Consider the following 17,092-nt stretch of genomic DNA (forward strand, 5'->3'; position numbering starts at 1 on the left):
ACAATGTACTGAAGTAGTCTATCATCTTTGTAACGTGTTTAAGTAACTGTGCTAAGGTGCTTAGAAGACAACAGATGACACCAGCATAGAAGAACATATGATACTTGATGGTTGGCAGGTTATTTGTATACGAGTTGAAACAGGTTTGGGGAGTTCGGTGGTAATCTGTTGGCCAGTCTGTTCCATGTACTCCTTGTGCAAGGCGGTCTCTAAACCTTTTGTTGTGAAGGAGTGTTTCAACAACTGTCCCAATTGTTTAACTTCTTTAAGAAACCTGGAACATTTTAGATGCAGGCCAGTGTGCAACACTGAAGTGAAAGCAGTTGGGAGATGCAGGACCATTGTCTTGCTTCAGCTTCCTTTGGAAGCCATTTTGATGTCATTTATTGTGTCCGATGTTAACATTATTCCTAGATAACAAAATCTGTCTGATCTTTTCATTTTTTTTTACTGTGATATAATGCTTTTGGATATCAAGAGGCATTTGGTTTTCTTACAATTTACATTCAGCTGTTTCTCCTCACTTTCTTTCATTGCTCTATTCCTGAAGAAGGGCCTGTGCCCGAAACGTCGAATCTCCTGTTCCCTGCATGCTGCCTGACCTGCTGTGCTGTTCCAGCAATAAAGTTTCAATTTTGATGTAGATGCCAAGTGCCAGAACTCAACGATGCTTTACAGAAACCAACTGAGCAAAGGTTAAAGTTGGTGATAGAGCAATGAAAGAAAGTGAGGAGAAACAGCTGAATGTAAATTGTAAGAAAACCAAATGCCTCTTGATATCCAAATGCATTATATCACAGTAAAAAAAAATGAAAAGATCAGACAGATTTTGTTATCTAGGAATAATGTTAACATCGGACACAATAAATGACAAAACAAAAGATTGGATTGGTCAAAAATACATTTCAAATAATGAAAAAAAAAATCAGCATAAAGTTAGCCATGATAATAAAGCTGAGAATCCTGGAAAGCTCTATCACACCAATTCAGACAAAATGAGGTAAGTGCTGGGTTATCAGCAAAGCAACCTAGAAAAGCACCGAGGCAAAAAATAAAGATATTTTGGGCAGATCATCTTTCCAAACTGAGACCAAGACAACTCTATTGATCTGGATCAGGAAGGGACAGTTTGAATCTGAAAGTTATTTGATATGTGATAAGAACTTGCAATTTATAAAGTCTGATGCTGTATAAAATATCATTGGTAAACAGATAAAGTAGACAAAGAACAACTTTTTTGAAAGAATCTAGCAAATTGGATGCATATAACACTAACAAACACTATCCATATCTCTAAAGCAAGATTGGTAGCTGGAGAGAGGAAAACATTATGTAGAATGGGAGGCAATTCTGGCTAAATGATAATGTTGAAAATGTTAGCATTTTAGATATTACACGTTTAAAACTGACAAAACAAAAAGTCTGCATCTAATCTTAGCCTGATATTAAAAATTGGTGTTCCAATCATTCAACTTTTACTGACCAAATACTCAAATATTAAAGTCTGCATTCATTTACTACGCAAGCCTTGAAAATATGGTGAAAAATTAATGTCAAGAGAAAAAAATTGAACAATTATCAGGAGTTTATTATGTCATATCACAGCAGAATAAAATCTTGGCAAAAATGTAACTGCTAGAAAAAGCTCAAGATGATAGATCAGTTTGATTAAAACAAAACTTATGATGGGATTGAAAGATTGTAAAGTACTTAGTGCAAAAAAGTAACTCCAAGAGGTGTCCATATGATACATGTAGTAAATTATCACATGGACACAGCTTTAAATTTCCAGACATGGAGCATCTTGAGTGTAATTTCTGCACTTTATTGTTTTTCTATAGGCTGGAGTCCTGATGCCAGATATTCAGAACACTTCCTTTCTGAAGCTAAATTACTACATTGGAATGGAAGGTATAAACCCTGGGATTATCCCACGGCTCATGTGGAATTTTGGGAAAGATGGTATCTTCCTGATCCAACAGGACATTTTAGATTGGTACGACCTAACAATTAGGAGCTCTATCATGTATAGAATTTTATCTCATTCCTTTGTCCAAAGGAATGCTGTGGTTTAAGCTATTAAGTCTCCAAATGTCTGATATGTTTCTGTGAATTAAATGATAGCAGAACTTACTGCAACAGAATTAAGATATCAGTTTAAAAAGATAGTTATTCAGTATTATTTAGCAAAACTGTTTTCACTTCAGAAAATATAATCTTGCACAATAACAGTACTTTCAGAAGGAGATGCATTATTTTGATATTTTGCCAAATTGAACTGTAAGTGGCAGAAATATTTTAGATGACCATAACCTTTTTGAAGGACTGCAAAAACAGCTTCATATTTGCTTTTGTATACTTTAAGTAAGATTAGTGATGTACAGTATGAAATGTGAACAGGCCTCGCCTCATTTTCACTAAGTTTTTTATAATTTAGAAATGTAACCTTTATAATAGTATACATCCGGAATAAAGAGCAATAACCTTATTGTTACAGCAGGAACTTTCAGGGATGATATTAGAAAGCATGTTTTTTATTTAAAGGAAATCTGGAACTCTGTTCTCCAGAAATCTGGGAAACGACTGAAAATTACAAAGCTGGGTATTGATAAATGTTTGTAGTTATTAAAGGATATCAAAAGAAAAATGGGCAAATAGAGTTAATCAGCCTAAACGAATGACGGAACAGATTTGAAAAGCCAAATGGTCACCTCCTCCTCCAAGAGTGTGGCATCAGATTAGCAAAGTGGAAACGCAGTATTCTACTATTATTGTAGCAACTTGTGGAACAGAATTTTAAAACAATTCTTTGTTGCAAATCCACAAATTAATGACCATTAAAGCTGTTCCCTGCTTTTGTCACTAACAGGCAACTAGTCCACAAAAGCACTTCAGGGAAGAGAATTCAAGAAATCTACCAATGAACAACATAAACAAATCAGCATTCTTCTCAGTGTAGCAGCATCATGAACACATTTACAAGCAAACTAATAGTTTAAGGCCAGGATAAATCTTCTATTCCAGAATAAAGTGTAAGAACTTGTTTTAAAAGTGCCACTGCAGTGATATTTTCTAAAAAAAACTGAATAACTTACTCCAAACATTGCAGCATAACCTCAATCCAAAACCCAACTGCAATCAATAGTAAAGATGCAACAACAGCTTCACAGAATCCTTTAGATTTGTTTTGAATAGGTTTGTGGAAAATTGTACTAAGTATGAAGATATCAAAGTGTTCATAAAACAAAAGGGCAGCTAGGTACACAATACAAGATTAAGACATTCCTCTGATGTTACTGCATTAAGCTTGGTACTCCCTAACACTTCCAAACTGCAAAGAAACTATGTAAGTCTCATGTTAAAAGATCACAATTGTTACTTTTTCTCTCTGACGTATGAATTTGAAAATAAAAGTTAAAGTCATCTCATTGGTGTGGCAAAATAAAATCGATTTTGCTAGCAGTTTTAGTGTTAAAAACTAGCCATCAATTCCTGTGTAGAAAGTGTGAACCACCTTGCTTAGCTTCAAGATTGGCAGGCTTAAGACACACCTTCCAAATGTATGAACCCTACAATCTGAAAACAACAGCAACAGATACACACGAACACCACCACCTGCAAGTTCGCTTTTAAGCCATTCATCATCCTGACTTGGAAATATGTTGACGTTCTTTCAACAATACTGGTCAAAACCCTGGAACTACCTTGCTAACAGCATTGTGGGTGCAACTACATAAAATGGACTATAGCAGCTCAAGAAGGTAGCTCAACACAATCTTCTCAAGGGCAACTAGAGATGGGCTATAAACGCTGGCCCAGCCAGCAACACCCACATCCTGAGCGAATAATAAACACTAGTGACACTGTTGAGAGATCAGACATTGCTCATATGCATTCAAAGTTCGACGCAGGTAAATGAACACGTAATATTTGTAGTGTAAAATTCAAAAAAATAAGCAAAAAAATTCATTGTAATTTTTATTGTTTTCTCCAGATTTTAAAACTATCACTCTCTTGCAAGAGGATTGAGCACCAAATTTACAAGTTGTAAACATTATCATTTTGACATTTTTAAAAGTTTCCAGTCGCTGCCCATTCACTTCAAATGAGAATACATTTACTTGTATATAATCCCACAGGCACATTTTACAAACTAGATAATATGACATGGTTAACTTTAAAATTTCTGGTAAAACAGCTTTAAGTCACTAGAGACAGTATTACAAATTATTTGTTGAAAACAATCATGCAGGTTAGTTACAATAATTTCCTTAATGAACCTTTAAGGCATTTACATAGTCTCACAGTTGAGTGAATTTTTATTTCAAACTTAGTAGCTAAATTTTAATACAAGGAGAAAAGTAACTATGGAACTGGCATATGAGCTGGGACTTGTTTATTTTCTGCCCCCCGCCACCACCCCCCCCAAGTCAGACGAGACCCCTGAACAAATCTGGCAATACTTCATACCAGCGGAAGAGGGTAATGCAAGCCTAACAGGTGTCATAGCCAGATAGTGGAGTGAGAGGGGATGGTGATTGATGACGCAATCAGAAGCAAACCATAGGTTTCTTCTGGAGGCTTTTGCTGCTGCCTGTAGTCACCTGATAGAATCTGCAAAAAAAGTTTCATTCAGCTTTCCTACTCATCCATAGCCAATGTGCTGAGTGAACCCCATACTGGGCATTGAAAGCAGTTGGCAACAGCAAAAAAGTGGCTGGGTTTAAAAGACCACACCACGAATTGTGGATTTCAGCAAAGCCCTCATCTTGTTGGCGCAAGAATATTATTAACTGGCCATGTCACTATCTGTCAATCTGCTTCAGTCTACACTACTGTCAGGATTTAAACTCTTGCACTTGCAATTTCTGTTGAGAGTAAGGATTAAAAACAGGTTGAGTGAGTTATATTGCTCTAGACTTAAGTGCAAATGCCCAGCGAAGGACTTCAGTTGCTTTTTCTTTATTGAAATTTGAATCAAGTCAAAAGAAAATGATTACACAAGTTTAGCTTGAAGGGAAAATTGCTTTGAAATACCAGAATTGTGAATGCTCCATTTAATTGTCAGACAATTTTCAATTGAAAGCCTTTTTTTCAAACCCCCTGTCCTGCCCCACCCCCACAGTTCATACTAGAAAAAACATTAAAACCTCAAACACTAAAGGCAACTACAGCATTGCTCCAATTTTTAACAAAAACATTTGGCAGGGAACTTATCCTCTGGCTTTTCTTGTGCACTACTGTCAACTTGACAAACTATAGTCTACTCCTAATAATTCAAAATGGATTTGTGCAAAAGAAGAAAGAATCAATTTTTAATAAGCAATATTGATAAAAACACAAGGGGAATTTATTGCTAAAATATAAATTAAATTAGCAACATTGAGTTACAAAGAAGATTTAAAGTATTAAAGAACATCTGCTCAAATGTAAAACATGATTTGTTAAGCTCATTATTTTTGCAAATCCATAGCACCTTCTCATCCTTAAAGACACAAAAGCTGAGTCCATGAAAAATTCATCTTGCTCAAGAGTTTCAATTTTCTAAGGAGAAGCAACATGCCCCGAACACTAACGTTTTAAAATGAACTTAAAATAATGAATTGAAACTGCTCTGATTTTATTGTTAAATTTGCATAAGCAAATGGACACCTGGACCCGTATTTAACGTATGCTTCTTTTTTAAAACAAATGCACCCCTTTGGTCAAATAAACATAAAATTAAGGTAGTCTGAACTGACCTGAAAGTGAAACTGCTATTAATAGTACTTGATGTGCACACATCCTGAGAAATGCAAATATTATAAGAATTTCAAATAAGCAAGACGTTAAGCAGCACTGTTACAATCCAGTTTAAATGGAGGACATTATGATTTAAGTAGAACTCCCACCACTATTGTGACCAAAATTGATGAAGGCTTCACTGCATTCTGACTTGCTGCTAACACTAACAGAAGAAATTTCTGGATGGCTCAACAGCCTCATAATTGTAATACTTGAGCAAAAGCGAATCTGTACTAGTAAGAAACCCCAACTTAATTCTTGGAATAAACTGAGCACCTGATCATATTACGTTAAAAACAAAACAAACCATATATGGTTTCTCCTTTCATCTATAAATATTTTGGGCAAAGTTTCACTCTAAAAGTTTAAGAATTCAACTTTCTGATCTTTACTACATCAGTAAGATTACACATAATTCTAGAAAGCAATAGGTAAAAAGATAAAACCTCTTCAGTTCAAAAACTGAGGTACAGTACTTTTAAGACTGCATTAAAACTGCAGTAACATCAAGTTATGCAAACCAATCAATTCATTATGTGTTATTTCCTTCTTGAGACTCTGTGCAGTAATTATTGATTGAAGGAATCTGATCAGCAAATGATTGGGTCATCCACTGGCCATCAGGAACTTGGCAAAATGTTGATCCCGTGTTGAACTCAGAGTTGCTGGTCACAGCTGTAAAACAATAGGAAACCAACTGGAGTCATCATGGAATTCATTACATTCTGCATTATATTTTTAAACTATAAATTACTAAAATAACTACTAGGTGAAAAGAGACCAAAGACTTTCCCAGCCTGATTACTGCTGTTTCCATGATACAGCAATGATAGAGATTAATCAAAAATTAGTTAGCAATCCTTTCAACTAGTTTACAACAAACACAAAAGTAACAGATAAAACAACCTGTCGCAGGTTTGGAAGCCATAAGGTCTAAAGTTATAGGTCAACCTCACCCTCTGCCATTTACAATGTCATGTATTGAATTTCTCACCACCTGTATTCCAAGTGATGTTTGCCACAAGAGATCTGTTTACTTTAAAATTAAATGACACAATCTTCCCAGGCACTATTCTATAGATTGACCACTCAGCCACTGAATTATAATTTCAGCAGATGTGTTTTGAATGTAACCCTTCCTTCAAATGCAGGCGGCATTTCTGGGATCTCCATTTCGGACAATCTAAAATAGCTTATTGGCTAAGTATATCTAGTCACTCTACCCCTATCTCATAAAAATTAGGGTGGCACAGTGGTTAGCACTGCTGCCTCACAGTGCCAGTGCCAGTTCAATTCCCGCCTCAGGCGACTGACTGTGTGGAGTTTGCACATTCTCCCTGTGTCTGCATGGGTTTCCTCCGGGTGCTCCGGTTTCCTCCCACAGTCCAAAAATGTGCAGGTTAGGTGAATTGGCCATACTAAATTGCCCAGTGTTAGGTGAAGGGGTAAGTGTAGGGGAATGGGTCTGGGTGGGTTGCGCTTCAGCGGTTCGGTGTGGACTTGTTGGGCCGAAGGGCCTGTTTCCACACTAAGTAATCTAATCTAAAAACGATGCCTATATATTTTTAAGCAATGCAGACTTTAACGCAAATTATATATGGTACAAAACATCATCACTTCAGGTTTTCATATCCTACCATTTTAGGTGATATATATTTAATATGCATCTTCACCCTTTAAATGTCATATGTAGGAATGATTTCATTTGATCTCTTGAATGCCCTTAAATAACACTAGTTGTTGCACACAACTATAAACTAATTTATTAACAAGTTATTGTCTGGATCACACAATATTGGTTAGTGCAACAGTAGCAACATTCATACGGTAAACGTGGAGTTAACAATTTCTTTTTCCAAGAACTGGTACTTCATCGTTCTGGTACTCTTGCTTAATTTTGTTTTTAAAAAAAGGGACAAACGGATCCTTGGGAGGGATTACCAGCCTACAAATACAAGGTTCAACTAGAACCATGGACTGAAACCAGAGTTCAAAATCACAACAAAGATTGAATCCAAAAAATAATTTAACAGAATATCTTTTTGTTATAAAATAAAATGAGAGTCTGCGAAAAAGGTAGCATGCTTCCTTCACTAATATTTTTATATGCCGAAGAGTTATAGGATTTCCTCAAAGCAGCATCCTGCAGGTTACTATAAAATTTAGCATTCAATAAACAAGCTATATCAATACAAAATATAAAACTCCATGATTTACTCACAATCAAACCATTTTGCCCATTTACCTGGTTCTGTTGTAGCAAAATTGCACTGCCCATTGATTTCAGTGGATTTTTCAATGTATGAACCACCATAAGCAGCTTCATATCCAGGGTCATACTTTTCCTCTTTAATTGCCATTTTCTTGGCTTCCGCTTGTGGGGAAATTAGAACATTGTTCAGTAAAAAGTTTTTTTTTAAATATTTTTTTCAAAACCCACAAATATAAGAAGGACTATGAATCTAAAGACAGTTTAATGTTCAATTTGTGAACAAACCAAAACCTGAACCATTCTCGACAAATAAAACAGAAGACCAAGAATCAGCTTGCCCAATTAACTGGAATTCAACATTCCAATAGTGAAAGCTGATGACAAATGAACTTTAACCTCTAGAAACTAGTTATAAAGTTAAAACGGTCGCAGTTAAGTTATAAATTAAATTTAACCCGGTGTTGCAATTATGGCTATTTGGGCACATCTTTCCTTGTTGAGTTATGAATGATAGTCTGTGGGAAGAACTACTTCTGTCAATCAGGCAGCTTTGATGAAATAACCACTTGCATCTATGTTAGGCTTACCCAACAGGTGGTCCACATGTCGCCATGCAACCTGCAAGGGGTTCTCCATAGCCTGCCAAAATCTTCAAAATCTTCCAGTTACATTTATCTGGATTTTGAACAGAGCTGCTCCTGCAGTCAGAGGACATTACTCTTCACTCATTCTCAAGGTTTACTAGAATGACTACGAGCAGTAAGTGTGGGAGGAACTACATTTTTTTGCAGGAGCAGTGCGAAAACAAGTGATGTGAATCAGCTGGAGACTAGTGGTTTCGGCACAATGAGAACTGTGAGACAACTGCCTTGTTTATGAAGGTTTGGAATGAGCCTTTGGCTGCTGTGTGGTAGTTGGGCAAGGGGGCCATGAATATTAATCAAACCTGTGCTGGGGGGGGGCGCAGACGGTGGGGTGCAGCACGGATGGTGGATGGGGGTGTTGGACAGGGGCAGGGTTGGATGGGGTTAGGGGTGCGCAGGTGGTGTGAGGTTGGACAGGGTTTGGGAGGGGGGGGCGCACAGGGGTGGGGCTGGACAGGGTTTGGGGGACGAACGGGGGTGGACAGGGTATGTGTTGCTGCCTAGTCTCCTGAATGGGGAGCGGACTTAGCACGTGCTCGCTGTGTCAATCCCGTTGAACTGACTGGGGGGAGGGAGGCTTCAGCAATGCTGCGGGTCCCTTACACTGAAGTGTGTGTCTGCTCAAAAACAAACCCTGAGACAGAGAGGGGGAGCAAGGCAGGCAGAGTGAGGAAAAAAGAAACTTCAGAAAACTGAGTCCCAGAGGAGAGGCATTGAATCAATTAACCAAACGAAATAGTGCCCACCCATCTTGTTTGGATAACTGAGGTTCCTCTGTAGATCAGTTTAGGATACCTGATCAGTATGGAAAGTAGGATGATCTGTTTCTGTGCTGTATAATTCTAAATAATTATTAGCTGCCATGCAATTGGAAGTAGGACTGCAATCAATCTAAGAAAGTTAGAAATCACACAACATCAGGTTATAGTCCAACAGGTTTAATTGGAAGCACACTAGCTTTTGGAGCGACGCTTTAACCTGATGAAGGAGCGTCGCTCCAAAAGCTAGTGTACTTCCAATTAAACCTGTTGGACTATAACCTGGTGTTGTGTGATTTTTAACTTTGTACACCCCAGTCCAACACCCGCATCTCCAAATCATAAGCAAGTTAGCACCATCAACAAAATTTCACAAATAGCTGTTAGCTAAAGGAAGTAAACTTTATAAAACAATATACGTATTAGGTTGTTCCCAAGAAAGACTTTTTGTCTGAATGAGATACTTGAATTGCAACTACAAGCTACTTACCTTGAGCTTTTTGCAAGTCAAATGAGTATTCTACTTCAGTGACCTCTGTTGGAGCTTTAATGCCCTTCAAGTGATTTCGTAGTTCCTTTAGTTTGATATAATAATGTACCTTGTCCTGGGCCCGAGGAAACTGCGCACACCTTGCACTGGAAGAAGGCATGACATAGACCACCTTGAAAATAAATTTAGATTGATGTATTTATCTTTATAGAAACCTAGTCATCAGGAAAGTGTAAGAACAAGAGGAAACCAGCATATCTGGGATGAAGGTGGCATGAATAGAAACTGAGAAAGAATGATGAGATTAAAATATAAAACAAAATGAAGAATTCAAGGCAAATCAAAATCAGAGAACACAAAACTTAAAGGCAATTGTAAGGGTAGGCAAAATTTAACTCAAATTTAGCAAGGACACTTTGAAAAGGATGTAAACCAAACTTATTCTGTGTTTCATAATGAATAAGTTCAATATCCTGGCCAGGATAAATTAAGACTAAGTTTATGGGTTACCATATTGGAAACTATTGTGAAAAGGAACCAATATAATCCAAAACAAATCACTGGGCTGAGACACCATAGATGATTATTTTCAGCGAAGTGAAGATCAGCGAAAGGAAAATTTAAGTTTCTCAAGGGAATAGATTCTTTGAACTAAAATAATGAAAACTAGCAATTGTAAAGACTCTATTTTAAATAAGTATATAAACTGGGGAAAAAAAAAATGGACATTTGGACACTGTGTTGCAGAGAATGTACCGGTGTATTTTTCACAAGTCAAAAGGTCAAAAGTAGAATTGTGTGGTGATCACTTATTGATTAAGCAAGGTCATGTAACTTTTAGAGAAGAGGATTTGAAACATTTGAGAGACAAACTGATACCAAGTACTTTGGTTTTCCTTGCAAAAGCCTTTTGTATATTTAGGTTATAGACCACCAAAATGCCTGCAAGAAAGACAGGTCTCTTTCTTTTTCACTATGGTACAACACTCAGATTCTGAAAATAACTTTTTATTTAAGCAATGGCTATAGGTCCAAATGACTGACTACCAAACTAAGGATCTACAGATGTCCTACAACTGACAACATGATTCATCACCAAAAGCAACGAATTAGAAACTTATAAAATCATGACGGGCATGGATAAGGTAAAAAGCCAATGTCTTTTTCCTAGGGTGAGGGAGTAAAAATTCGAGGGCAGAGGTTTAAAGTGCAGGAGGAAAGATTTAAAAAGGATCTGAAGGGTAACACATAGAGGGTGTGGTGTCAATGGAATGAGCTGCTGTAGGTAGTGGTGGAGGAGGGTACAATTGCAACATTTAAAAGGCATCTGAATGGTTGTACGAATAGAAAGGGTTTACAGGGGTATGGGCCAGATGCTGGCAAATGGAACTAGGTCAGAGTGGGATGTCTGGTTGGCATGTACAAGTTGGACAGAAGGGTCTGCTTCTGTGCTTGTATGACTCTATGACTTCTATAACTGAAAAATTAATTTCACTTCTGTGCTCTGAACTTTTGAAGCACAGGACTGGCTTCTTTTTTCTCCCCCAAGTTTCCCACCCATGGTGGTTTATGCAGAATTGTTTGTCTTGTTGCTCCTATTTGTGAATGAATATTTTAAAGAGAATGTACTTTAAGCATGCTCAGTAGTAGTTAATAATTTGTTTTCCCAAGTGTTAAAAGTGGTTTGTTGATGAAACCCAGTGAAATTGTATTTCACTGTGAGGGGAGAAAGTGAGGGCTGCAGATGCTGGAGATCAGAGCTGAAAATGCGCAGCAGGTCAGGCAGCATCCAAGGAACAGGAGAATCGATGTTTCGGGCATAAACCCTCCTTCAGGAATGAGGAAAGTGTGTCCAGCAGGCTAAGATAAAAGGTAGGGAGGAGGGACTTGGGGGAGGGGCTTTGGAAAGGCGATAGGTGGAGGGAAGTCAAGGTGAGGGTGATAGGCCGGAGTGGGGTGGGGGCAGAGAGGTCAGGAAGATGATTGCAGGTTAGGAAGGCGGTGCGGAGTTCGAGGGATTTGACTGAGACAAGGTGGGGGGAGGGGAAATGAGAAAACTGGAGAAATCTGAGTTCATCCCTTGTGGTTGGAGGGTTCCCAGGCAGAAGATGAGGCGCTCTTCCTCCAACCGTCGTATTGCCATGGTCTGGCGATGGAGGAGTCCAAGGACCTGCATGTCCTTGGTGGAGTGGGAGGGGGAGTTAAAGTGTTGGGCTGGTGTTAAAGTGTTGGTTGGTCCGGGTGTCCCAGAGATGTTCTCTGAAACGTTCTGCAAGTAGGCGGCCTGTCTCCCCAATATAGAGGAGGCCACATCGGGTGCAGCGGATGCAATAGATGATGTGTGTGGAGGCGCAGGTGAATTTGTGGCGGATATGGAAGTGTCCCTTGGGGCCTTGGAGGGATGTAAGGGGGGAGGTGTGGGCGCAAGTTTTGCATTTCTTGCGGTTGCAGGGGAAGGTGTCGGGAGTGGAGGTTGGGTTGGTGGGGGGTGTGGACCTGACGAGGGTGTCACTGAGGGAGTGGTCTTTTCGGAATGCTGATAGGGGAGGGGAGGGAAATACATCACTGGTGGTGGGGTCCGTTTGGAGGTGGCGGAAATGACGGCGGATGATACGTTGTACATGGAGGTTGGTGGAGTGGTAGGTGAGGACCAGTGGCAGTTGGAGGGGCGGGGCTCAAGGGCGGAGGAGCGGGAAGTGGAAGAGATGCGGTGGAGGGCATCGTCGACTACGTCTGGCGGGAAATTGCGGTCCTTGAAGAAGGAGGCCATCTGGGTTGTACAGTTTTGGAACTGGTCCTCCTGGGAGCAGATGCGGCGGAGACGAAGGAATTGGGAATATTGGATGGCGTTTTTACAGGGGGCAGGGTGGGAGGAGGTGTAGTCTAGGTAGCTGTGGGAGTCGGTCGGTTTAGAGTAAATGTCCGTGTCGATTCGGTCACCCGAAATAGAAATGGAAAGGTCTAGGAAGGGGAGGGAGGAGTCTGAGACGGTCCAGGTGAATTTGAGGTCGGGGTGGAAGGTGTTGGTAAAGTGGATGAACTGTTCAACCTCCTCGTGGGAGCACGAGGCAGCGCCGATACAGTCATCGATGTAGCGGAGGAAAAGGTGGGGGGTGGTGCCAGTGTAGCTGCGGAAGATGGACTGTTCCACATATCCTACGAAGAGGCAGGCATAGCTGGGGCCCATGCAGGTGCCCATGGCTACTCCTTTGGTTTGGAGGAAGTGGGAGGATTGGAAAGAGAAGTTGTTCAGGGTGAGGACCAGTTCAGTCAGTCGAAGGAGGGTGTCAGTAGAAGGGTACTGGTTGGTACGGCGGGAAAGGAAGAAGCGGAGGGCTTTAAGTCCTTCGTGATGGGGGATGGAGGTGTACAGGGACTGGATGTATATGGTGAAGATAAGGCGTGAGACCCAAGTGAAACCAAGATAGCAGTCGTATCAGGCAAATCAACCACCTTAGTAATTCATTTGGTCATTTATACATTTGTGACAGCTCATGGAATAGTGAGGCTTGATTACCAGCACACTCTTCCCCTAAGGGTTGTGACATCATGCACTGAATTGAAATGCATATGCTACTGAAATAACAAATACTAACTTCTAAAAATACCTATTCACCTAATCTATAAATACCAAACAAAAGATGAAGATTTTTTTCACTACAATATAAAGATTCAAGATGGACAGACAAGACACAGACACACACAAGAAAAGAGAAGATGGGAAAAGAGGGAAAGATGTGGCATTGTTAGTCAAGGACAGTATTACAGTGGCAAAAAGGACATTTGAGGACTTGTCAACTGAGGTAGTATGGGCTGAGGTTAGAACCAGGGGAAAGGAGATGTCACCCTGTTGGGAGTTTTCTATAGGCCTTCGAGTAGTTCGAGATGTAAAGGAAAGGATTGCAAAGATGATTCTAGACAGGAGCGAATGTAATAGGATAGTTGTTTTGGGGGCCTTCAACTTTCCAAATATTGACTGGAAATACTAAAGTTCGAGTAGCTTAGATGGGCCAGTTTTTCTCCAATGTGTGCAGGAGGGTTTCCTGACACAGTATGTAGACAGGTCAACAAGGGGCGAAGCCAAATTGGATTTGGTACTGGATAATGAACCCTGCCAGGTGCAAGATTTGGAGGTAGGTGAGCACTTTGGTGATAGTGACCACAAATTAGTTATGTTTACTTTAGCGATGTAAAGGGATAGGTATTTACCGCAGGGCAAGAGTTATAACTGGGGAAAAGGCAATTATGATGCGATTAGGCAAAATGTAGGATGCATAGGATGGGGAAGGAAACTGCAGGAAGTAGTCGAGTGAGGGAGCCGTTGCTTACTAAGAAAGCTAAATCTCTTGTCAAGAGGAGGAAGGTGGCTTATGTTAGGATGAGATGTGAAGACTCACTTAGGGTGCTTGAGCGCTACAAGCTAGCCAGGAAAGACCAACTAAAAGGAACCAGGAGAGGACATGAAAAGTTGTTGGCAGATAGAATCAAGGAAAACCCTCAGGCTTTCTATAGGTATATCAACAATAAAAGAATGACTAGAGCAAGATTAGGGCTGATCAAGGACAATAGTTGGAAGTTGTGTGTGGAGTCTGAGAAGATAGGAGTAGTGCTAGATTAATATTTTTCGTCGGTATTCACATTGGAAAAAAAACAATGTTGTTGAGGAGAATACGGAGATACAGGCTACTAGTCTAGACGGGATCAAGGTTCACAAGGAGGTGGTGTTAGCAATTCTGGGAAGTGCGAAAATAGATAGATCCCCTGGCCAGATGGGATTTATCCTAGGATTCTCTGGGAAGCCTTTTGCATTGATCTTTATGTCATCATTGTCTACAGGAATAGTGCGAGAAGACTGGAGGCTGGCAAATGTTATCCCAGTGTTCAAGAAGGGAAGACAATCCTGGTAATTATAGACCAGTGAGCCTCACTTTGGCGGTGGGTAAAGTGTTGGAAAAAGGTTATAAGATATAAGATTCATAATCATCTGGTTTGGAATAATTTGATTAGGGATAGTCAACACAGTTTTGTGAAGGGTAGGTCATGCCTCACAAACCTTACTGAGTTTTTTGAGAAGGTGACCAAACAGGTGGATGAGGCTAAACGGTTGATGTGGTGTACATGGATTTCAGTAAGGCGTTTGATAGGGTTCCACACAGGAGGAGATTGTACAAAATATAGAGGCATAGGATTGAGGGTGATTTACCAATTTGGATCACAAATTGGTTGGCTGAAAGACTGAGGGAGCTGGTTGATGGGAAGTGTTCATCCTGGAGTTCAGTTACTAGTGGTGTACCACAAGGATCTATTTTGGGTCCACTACTGCTTGTCATTTTTATAAATGACGTGGATGAGGGCATAGAAGGATGGGTTAGGAAATTTGCGAATGACACTAAGGTCGTGGAGTTGTGGACAGTGCCGAAGGATTTTGCAGGTTACAGAGGGACATAGATAAGCTGCAGAGCTGGGCTGAGAGGTGGCAAATGGATTTATTGTGGAAAAAAGTGTGAGGTGATTCACCTTGGAAGAAGCAACAGGAATAAGGAGTACTGGGATAATGGTAAGATTCTTGGCAGTGTAGATGAGCAGAGAGATCTCTGTGTCCGTGTACATAGATCCTTGAAAGTTGCCACCCAGGTTGATAGGGTCATTAAAAGGATTGAATTTCGAAGCCACAACGTCATGTTGCAGCTGTACAAAACTCTGGTGTGATCGCATTGAGTACTGTGCACAGTTCTGGTCACTGCATTATAGGAAGGATGGGAAAGCTTTGGAGAGAGTTCAGAGGCAATTTACTTGGATGTTGCCTTGTATGAAGGGAAGGACTTACGAGGAAAGGCTAAGAGACTTGAGGCTGTTTCGTTAGAGAGAAGATGATTGAAAGGTAACTTAATTGAGATTTTTAGACTCCCTACAGTGCGGAAACAGGCCCTTTGGCCAAACCAGTTCACACCGACCCTCCGAAGAGTAATGCACCCAGACCCATTTCCCTCTGACTAATGCACCTAACACTATGGACAATTTAGCATGGCCAATTCACCTGACCTATATATAAGATAATCAGAGGGTTAGATAGGGCGGACAGCGAGAGCCTTTTTCTTTGGATGGCGATGGCTAGCAGGAGGGGACATAGCTTTGAATTGAGGGGTGATAGATGTAGGACAGATGTCAGAGATGATTTCTTTACCCAGAGAGTAGTAGGCGCATGAAATGCCCTGCCTACAACTGTAGCAGACTTGCCAACCTTAAGGGCATTTAAATGGTCATTGGATAAATATATGATGAAAACGGAATGGTGTAGGATAGATAGGCTTCAGATTGGTTCCACAGGTCGGCTCAACATCAAGGGCTGAAGGGCCTGTACTGCACTGTAATGTTCTACGTTTCTCTGTTAAGTGTCATCAGACAATAATGAATTTGGGAGGCTCTGTGAAAGAGATGAAGAATTTTCCAACAGAGGAAAACAGCATTATTTACTTCAAAATTTTATAGGTATAAAAGAAATTAAATCATGTTAAGATGCTTACGGTTTCTCCTTCAGGGATCTTGTGTGGTTGCTGCCCAAACTCCAATTTCTTGACTTTAACTCCAAAAACCTCCTTGCTAAATATTTCATAGATGCCTGTAAATGGTAAGTAAATGAAATTTTCAAATTCACCAACTTAGTTAAATTCCCCAAAGCATAATTCTTTTCAATGTCATCTTTTGTTGTCAGACAATATAAATTTAAATAGCCTTCCATGCACAATCCCTCTGTATTATACCAATTAGTATAGTCAGAATTATCCAAACGAAAGGACATAGGTATTTCTGAAATTATGCTGTTTTAGGAATAAACTCATATTTTGGGAGGAACTGAGAGTGCAGAGACCTTTTACTTCAGAGGCATGGTCTTAAATTCAGCCCAGATTGACTGTCCTCATGCTGAGTCAGAAGCAGCTTTACTCAGTACTATACATAATCAGTGTTTCATATTGGTATTGGGTTTCCCAGTACTAGAAACCTTACATTTGCAGCATGAAAAAAATTTGATACATCAAGTTATTGTCAGATAGTCAAGAGTTCCTTTTTAAAATTTTCACATTTACTTACATTTCCCATTAAATACTGCAATCCGTGGCTTAAACTTCTGTAGCTTTTGCAAAAGTATTTTTCCTCCTTCACGAATCTCTTTACTGAAATACAAAGAATTTTTACATTATGTTTT

At 39.7% G+C, this 17,092-nt stretch overlaps 2 protein-coding genes across 5 annotated transcripts in view; one reads left to right on the top strand and one right to left on the bottom strand.

Annotated features, from left to right (window-relative positions):
* The window catches only part of glt8d2 (glycosyltransferase 8 domain containing 2), a 44,345-nt gene extending 41,302 nt beyond the window's left edge, over positions 1-3,043 (top strand). For 2 of the 3 annotated variants that reach the window (XM_087997040.1, XM_087997039.1), the window contains one exon: positions 1,842-3,043. In XM_087997040.1, coding sequence (XP_087853166.1) covers positions 1,842-2,014 — 173 coding nt within the window. In that variant the 3' untranslated portion in view covers positions 2,015-3,043. The remainder of the gene's footprint in view (positions 1-1,841) is intronic. The other variant, XM_043709937.2, reaches the window with a different exon arrangement.
* A 922-nt stretch (positions 3,044-3,965) lies between these two features.
* The window catches only part of LOC122559835 (G/T mismatch-specific thymine DNA glycosylase-like), a 32,631-nt gene continuing 19,504 nt past the window's right edge, over positions 3,966-17,092 (bottom strand). For both annotated transcript variants that reach the window (XM_043709931.2, XM_043709932.2), the window contains exons 6-10: positions 16,978-17,060; positions 16,413-16,507; positions 9,889-10,060; positions 8,030-8,158; positions 3,966-6,459 (exon numbers count right to left, since the gene is read on the bottom strand). In XM_043709931.2, the coding sequence (XP_043565866.2) occupies positions 6,317-6,459; positions 8,030-8,158; positions 9,889-10,060; positions 16,413-16,507; positions 16,978-17,060 (622 nt within the window). In that variant the 3' untranslated portion in view covers positions 3,966-6,316. The remainder of the gene's footprint in view (positions 6,460-8,029; positions 8,159-9,888; positions 10,061-16,412; positions 16,508-16,977; positions 17,061-17,092) is intronic.

This window comes from Chiloscyllium plagiosum, unplaced genomic scaffold (assembly GCF_037043375.1).
Source record: "Chiloscyllium plagiosum isolate Xiang-an unplaced genomic scaffold, Cpla_swu_hap1 HiC_scaffold_19, whole genome shotgun sequence".
NCBI classification, from domain to species: Eukaryota; Metazoa; Chordata; class Chondrichthyes; order Orectolobiformes; family Hemiscylliidae; genus Chiloscyllium; species Chiloscyllium plagiosum.